The sequence below is a fragment of the Strix uralensis genome, chromosome 8 (assembly GCF_047716275.1).
Source record: "Strix uralensis isolate ZFMK-TIS-50842 chromosome 8, bStrUra1, whole genome shotgun sequence".
In the NCBI taxonomy this organism is placed as follows: Eukaryota; Metazoa; Chordata; class Aves; order Strigiformes; family Strigidae; genus Strix; species Strix uralensis.
The window spans coordinates 19,978,843-19,986,084 of record NC_133979.1 but is presented as its reverse complement, the minus strand read 5'-3'; the positions used below and the strand labels follow the sequence as shown (position 1 = coordinate 19,986,084).

The 7,242-nt window shown below is 39.4% G+C and overlaps 1 protein-coding gene across 4 annotated transcripts in view; it reads right to left on the bottom strand.

Annotated features, from left to right (window-relative positions):
* Positions 1-2,173: 2,173 nt before the first annotated feature.
* SLC44A3 (solute carrier family 44 member 3) overlaps positions 2,174-7,242 on the bottom strand; it is a 43,711-nt gene continuing 38,642 nt past the window's right edge. For 2 of the 4 annotated variants that reach the window (XM_074876553.1, XM_074876552.1), the window contains 4 exons: positions 6,159-6,296; positions 5,420-5,656; positions 3,531-3,629; positions 2,174-2,428 (listed from right to left, as the gene is read on the bottom strand). In XM_074876553.1, coding sequence (XP_074732654.1) covers positions 2,423-2,428; positions 3,531-3,629; positions 5,420-5,656; positions 6,159-6,296 — 480 coding nt within the window. In that variant the 3' untranslated portion in view covers positions 2,174-2,422. Of the gene's footprint in view, positions 2,429-3,530; positions 3,630-5,419; positions 5,657-5,686; positions 5,884-6,158; positions 6,297-7,242 lie in introns of those variants that run through there. The other 2 variants (XR_012629870.1, XM_074876555.1) reach the window with 2 other exon arrangements.

Here is a 7,242-nt window from a genome sequence, read left to right as displayed (position 1 = left end):
GGGGAAGACAGCAACGAGACAGGAGGGCTAAATAGCATCAGCTTGTGCAGGGGTGCTTTATCCCTCTAACTCAGGTGAGGACTCCTGCCACACTTGGAGGTTGTTGACACAATTGCTAGTGGAATGTCTGTAAGATTGGGAAGTCCTGTGTTGCACCTGAAAACTATAAAACTATGCATAGTGTACAAAATTTAATTAAAAGGTATACATTCGGAACTTTTCTGTAAAAATATACGTGATTCTCAAAACATACTGTCACAGTTGTAATTGGACTATGGGCAGTACAGCAGTGCTTAAATGAAACACTCAAATACCGCTTAATTGGGATTTTTCAGTACCTTTCTTCCGTAAAAAGCAAACCAAACTTTGTAGTAGGTGTCTAAAAGTCCTCTCTCCACCCAGGAACTGCAGTGAAGGCAATGACACTGCATCGTAGTTGCAGCCAACAGAATAACAGAATTGTTGAGATTGGAAGGGATCACTGGAGGTCATCTAGCAACTGTCTGAAAACGAGGACATACTTATATAAAAATGTCCCTCCCTTTCTTCCAGCAGAGAGTTCCTGAGTCAGGGACTAAAACATGCAGCGTGAGAATCAAACACAAGCAGGACAAAAACCAATGTGTAATAAGAATTCTTTTAGCTTCCCAGCAAACCTACTATGCTTTGTAAATCTGTAAACATAATTTTTACATTGTGGACACACTACTACTTGGAAGTAATCTTACTGGACCTGTGGCAGAGGAGAAGTTTTGCCCCTCTGTAAGTACCAGTACCTGCACACTTTCTCACAGTTAGAGCACTACTGTTTATTCAGCGTGATTTTCAGTTCCCACAGCATCCACAAGCCAAGCACCAGAAGTACCCAAGTGTACAGCTTTAAATAAGAGGCAGCAATTTGCAGTCAGTAGATGATCAGCTTCACCTGCCAGGCAGAAAGTAATTAATCTATTTCATTCCCCTTTTCATCATCTATCCCATATTCCTCAGCTTCTTGAAGTGGCTCATATTGAAGTAGACAAAGTTAATTAAATGAATAAAAAGCACGTACTTCTTAGCATTCCCTAGCAGATAACTAGTTGCCTTTCAACAGCAGGAGATCAGATACAGTATTTACCTGAAACAGATTCATCATTCAGGCCACCAGTGAGCTTTTTCTGTATGTCACTTCCAAGTTGTGACTAATCAAATGTTTATCAATCTATCCATTATGGCAGCTTATGAGTCACCTGCAGTAATGTCTCACTTCCTATACTGATGTGTACTTTACTGAAATCCCTGGCTGGAGTCATCCTCCCACCTCAAAATCTCTCCTCAAACAAAATGTTAAAGGAGCTTTTCAATAAAGAGAGTAAAGTCATGTGCCCCTGAGTAAAATCTAAACCTACCTCATACTCGGAACGAGGAGGAGCCCATGGAAGTGTATTATAACCAGGGTCCAGGTATAAAGTTTAAACAAACCTTGAAATTGCTCACAAGAAAATGCCGACAGACTGTTACCAAGTTATTTTTTAAGAAGTGTCTTATGTCGCTCTTCTGACTGGAGCCCTGACAGTTTCTTCGCTACATTCCTCCATGATATTTTATATTTCACACCCATGTTACAGCTAACATTTCTATAAAGTACTATTTATAACATCCTTTTATCTCATTTCTGTCCAGCCACTGCTCATCTGCTACTTCGTCAAGCTTGAAATCCACATACAATTTTTTCTGCTTCCTTTGTCTTTTCAATTGCAAAGGGAAGGTACTTGTTTATTTTTATTTACAAAAAAAAAGGACTATTCCTCATCTGCACTTTGGAAAGTAGCCAGTGGATAGTTTATAATACTAACTTGTAAAAAACATTACCAAAAGAGTACAGTTAAAAGAAAGACACCTTCCTCATAACCGTTAATTATCTTGACTACAGAAAATTTCTCTCAATGTAATTTCCATCAGTGAGCTCCGTACTGTTTCTTAACTGGTTGCACTGCCTGTTCAGATACACAGAATAAATCAGGAAACAATCATCTCAGAGTGCCTCCTCTACAAATGTTTATTTTTACTGATCCAGGGATGACTGGCCCAGTGTTCTTAGAGAAGGATGAAAAAAACCCCCTGACACACCAAAAAGCTAAAAAGGACAGCTCAATGACCTTGTTGACTTAGTATTTTCAGTCTGACAACAGAGAAATTTACAAGGAGTTTGTTTATTAACAACTTTCAGACCATTGTAACAAGTATATTAACAAAAATCAGATGTGCTGACACAGATAATACATTATTCATACAAACAGATTGTGTGTCGTTTTACCAGTGCAAAAGGTACAACAGATTTAGAGAATACTCTGTCCTGGGGTATTGGTAACCTTTTTTTTTTCCTCTATGACTGTTTTTGTTATTGCTGGTCTGCCTTCATACTTCCTGGTGCAATTCACATTCAGGTCTACAAAGAGAAAAAAAAGGAGTCAAATAATGTGCAACACTAATCCTGTTACTGCATTTAAATGTCGTAAGAGTAAGCTGGGAAAATAAGGTTCTTTCGTGTCTCAAATCCACAATCCTCTCTCAGGGAATAACCCTGCCCCACCCCCAGTTTCCGTGCTCGACAAAAAATTACTGAAGAATGCAGTAACAGACCCAACCAACGAAAAAATCAAGTACAACTATCCCTCACTGCAGCAATAAACTGAAGTAAGTGGTGCTCTGCCTAGAGCAGAACACCCACAAGATTGCGTGAGAGTTTGCTAAAGCCTGGTACCTCTTGAAAGCAGATGAAGAAAAATCACCAACATTTGTTACACTCACGTAAGAAGTAGCTAGAGGGACACCAGACACTAGTAGTGTCCAGCACACATAAGTGCCACAGTAGCTGTTGCTGCAGATTCTTTCGGCAGCAGCCTGGGCTTTGCCCCCCTCGATGCTGGGGGGAAAATCAGCCCAGATCTGAACTTGCTGGGGCAGCTTCTCAGGTTGGGCAATTTGCAATATTTTTTCAGATGTCAGTGAGTGTTTACCCAGGACTTTCCCAAGCCTGGGTGTAGGGGAACACTCCCTTCTGACATCTCAGCTTTTTTACCCCAGTGTAAAACAGAGTAAATAAATATATACACTGATAGAAAAGAAAGAAAAAGGGTGGGGGTGGAGAGGGAAGGCCTCTAAGCTCTGATCTTACAGCTCTGGAACTTCAGCAGTTCCAGCATGAAATCTAGCAGCCTACTTCTGACTTTCCTAGAGCAGACATGTGAAGGACCATCTGAAGAGGATTTATCTCCTATCTCCCTGCCATTGTCCGATCTTCCTCTGCTGGGCACATTGGGGAATGGGAAAAAAGATGAAAACAAATATTTGATCCATCCATTTAGCACCAGCAGAGGGTCTCCTGAGGAGGGAAAGGAATAGAAGGAAAAACAGGATACCAAGTACAGCATGTTGGTTGCTGTGAAACATCAGGAGCTACATGACACAGCCTACATCCATTCTTCTTGGGGCATAAAGGCAAACACATTAGCTGGCAGATAAATACATATCCCACAGTCCTGTCTCACCATAGGTTGGAGCTCTGTCCCATCTTCGTTGTCCTGGAAATGTCTCATGCTTCTGTGGTTTTGCCCTTCTGTTAACTTGTTACTCTGACTCACAAAGGTCTACAAGCAAGAACCAGGGTGAGATCATTTGGGAATGCAAACCATTATGTAAATGAAAATACCTGCTAAAGGAAGATAATTAGCCCTGGGCTAAGAAACTCTAGCTGGTTCCTACCTGGATGACACTGAGTGATACCGGGAGGGACTCTGCAGAGGCAGCAAGGGTGATGAATGCAACTGAGAAGGATGAATCAAGACTCTCTGTTACATCCCCTGCTACAGGAATGAAGACTCTGGCTGTCTGAAATCCCTCACCCAGCTCTCCGCCCACTGCTGCATATTGTCCTGAGGGCCAGGGAGCCTCCCTTCCACCCCCAGATGTTTGTAACACAGAGTCCCACGTCACATGTCTTCATGTGTTGGGAAACTCCAAGTTCTTGGCTACATGAGCAAACTTACTCTTTATCAGGCAATGAGGAGGAGTTTGGATGTGCTGCCCCCAGTTTTTCCATACAAGGTTACAGAGTCTGCCCTGCTTAGAAGACTCCTTACCCCTGTGGGAAATCCTCTCTTCACCGGAGGCCCTAGGGCATGGCTAATTACAAGGAATTAAGACCAGAGTTAAAGAGAAACTACCACAAAGTTTGGAAGTGGCCTGTTTGTTTCATGAAGGAGAGTTGGCTTAAGAAGTATTTTAGCAGTTAGCAAAACAGAGGGAGAAGAACAGAGGTCAAGGCTTCAGTTTTGCATTCAGTAACATATTCCTATTCGGGACATGTGCTTAAGTACTGTTCTGAATTGAAGCCAAAGAATATCTATCTGCTTTCTTCTGTACAATGGGTTAAGCCTATCTGTAGGCTGCCTTTTCGTTTGTTTGTTTTCAACGTAATTCTATGAACATTACAGGGAATTTAACAGCTGCATTAAAAAAAAAAAAAAAAACAACAGATTAATTCTTCTGACACTGTCCTGAAGAAATCCATCCAGAATATTCATATCATATGAGCTATTCTGCCTGCTGAGTTTGTTTTTTGTGAATCACTAAGATTTTCTTTGTCGCATGGTTTATGAAGGAAAAGACAGAACTGGCAAAAATAGCATGAAAGGAAAAAAATCTGCATCTTCAGATATTCTCAATATGAAAGGGATGGCATATATACATTCAAATGCTTTGGATAACTAAAGCTTTCCATCACTATTAGCTACATAATGATTCTTCATGGAAATGCTTGTAATACAATACAGTAATTATGAGGGTAAAGTCACAGAACAATCACTCCAGAAGCAGAAGAATTTAATCAAGAGACAGAAGACAGTATTTTGGCAAAAGAATCTGTATGGGTATGAAGCAGAACAACTCGAGTTTGCATGAAGTTTGTTCAGAACTACATACATCCTGTGGATGCATACCTGACCTCTGCTGGCAACAAGAAGCTCCTTGTTTGCTTTTGCTCATCACTGTACAGTAAGTCACAACATATACAACCATCTAATCTTAGGGCACCCCATGGATCGGTGTCTGCAGCTAGCTCATCTATTCATTCATAGTTTTAAATTACCAACAATATATTGAACATATAACTAATAAGGCCTAAAAAGTCAGCCGTTACTTAGAGGGTATGATCTAAAAGAAGACAGCAGATCATAGCTACCACAGAGGAGTCAGAGGGAGCCATTTACTTCAGTTTATAAATTCACATATGATTCGTATCCCTGAGCCCAACCTGTTCTAAGGTGTTGGGAAGGAAATAGCATGGGTTGTGTGTTCAAATTACTACGTCTTGGGGAAAGAAAAAGTCCCAAAAGATGACAATGGCTCAAGTATCTTTGCTGTTATCACTGGGGTTTACCAGCAGTTCCTGATCTACGAAGTACGGCTTCTCTGCGGATCCATCATTTGTTTCCATATCAATAGCAAAGCAAAGGAACATGACATCTGCTGTCACTTCAAACACAGACAGAAAGCTGTGGGACATCACGTAGGCAAAAAATCCAACCAGCAACAGAGGAACTACCCAAGCTTGCAACTCCCGATGGTAGTTAAATGCCATCAATCCTCCAAAAACAGTAAAACATACAACAAACACCTGTAAAGGGCAGCGAGAGGGAAATGCAGCCTCATTAATCATGTAGAAATGGTTCTTAAAAAAACCAAAACCCCCAAAACCCTAAGGCAAATACATTACAGTATATTACAGCAAATACATACAGTACAAATACAATATTTTAACAGCACACCTCATCTGGGAGACAGCTATGCACTTTCTGGGATCATGTAGTTGTCACACTTTGCGTTCAATTCAACATGTAAATTCTGTAGGGCAGAAGCAATCTTTTACTAGGTATTTACCAAAGACTCATTGCAATAGGGAACTGTAACAGTGGCACCAATGACACTACTATAATACAACTAAATAACTCTGTAAAGAAAAGAATTAAATTCTGCAAACATTATCTTCTCTCCCAAACTCATTTTACAGCATTAACAACACTGAGTTCAATAAACTCTATTTACTTTAGGCATAAAGAGAGAATCAAACCCTGTTTTTTCACTTCATTCTTATAGAACAGTACTTTCCTTACTCTTACCTTTCCTAGAAATAGGATAAAATCTCCAAAACAGCTAATGGATGCAAGTTTGGGAGAATCCTTCGCCAAAATAAAGACAGCATCCTTTGCTGATGTATAAAAATTTGTCCCATTTATGGCTGTAGTTGTGTATGCATGCTGAAATTAGAGAAGACAATAATGCGAGAGAGAAAAAACTCATAACCTAGATTTTAATTCAGCAAAATGCAAAGCCTTAAACTCTATCTAGAAATACTCACTTTATGAATATAGTTATTTTACATAATATGGCAATTTTAGTTTGACTGTAGTAACTATGCTTCTAACTTCAAATAGCCTTTCTACATAATTTTCACTATTAGCAAGTGCTAGAATAGTGACTAAATACATTTCTGAACCCACCTTTATCCAACCTATTTTAAAACACCAAAGTTCTCTACCCTAATTTTTGATAATGAACACAACACAATTACCACAAAACACCTACTTACCTGGAGTCACACTATCCAAACTTACTTGCTTATTTTCTGTGAATCTATCTCTGCTGGCAAACAATGTAAGTGGAACAATCAAGTTATATAGTTATCAAGTCATTTAAAAGTTGGTGATTAAAAAGCTTTTATATGTGGCCCCTTCAAACTACTTATATGATACTGAAATTCAAGCTTATGGCTATAGCCATAAAATAAACCTTTTCATGAAAGATGAAACCAATTGTGAAAATAACTGGAAAAGAACAGCTAAAGGATCCTGGACTAGACCAGTGAGTGTTATATCACAAAAACAAACCCCAGAATTTCAACAGACAGTAGGGGTAGTCACAGTTTTTTTATGAATTGAGAATTTTACAAGATTTCTGTTTGTGGGAATTTGCCAAGACAGGTGGGGAGGACAGAATATTTACCTTCATGGACTGTATTATTTTAGCACTTGTTGTATATAACTTGACATGTATGTCCCATTTATGGAACTCAATGAGGTTTTGAAACTGTGTCCAAAATATAAGCTAAGAAAAACAGCACTCAAGATACCTGAAATATATGCTGAACTTTATCAGTCTTATGAATAGTTTCGTATGCTGAACTTTACCAGCAAGTCTTATGAA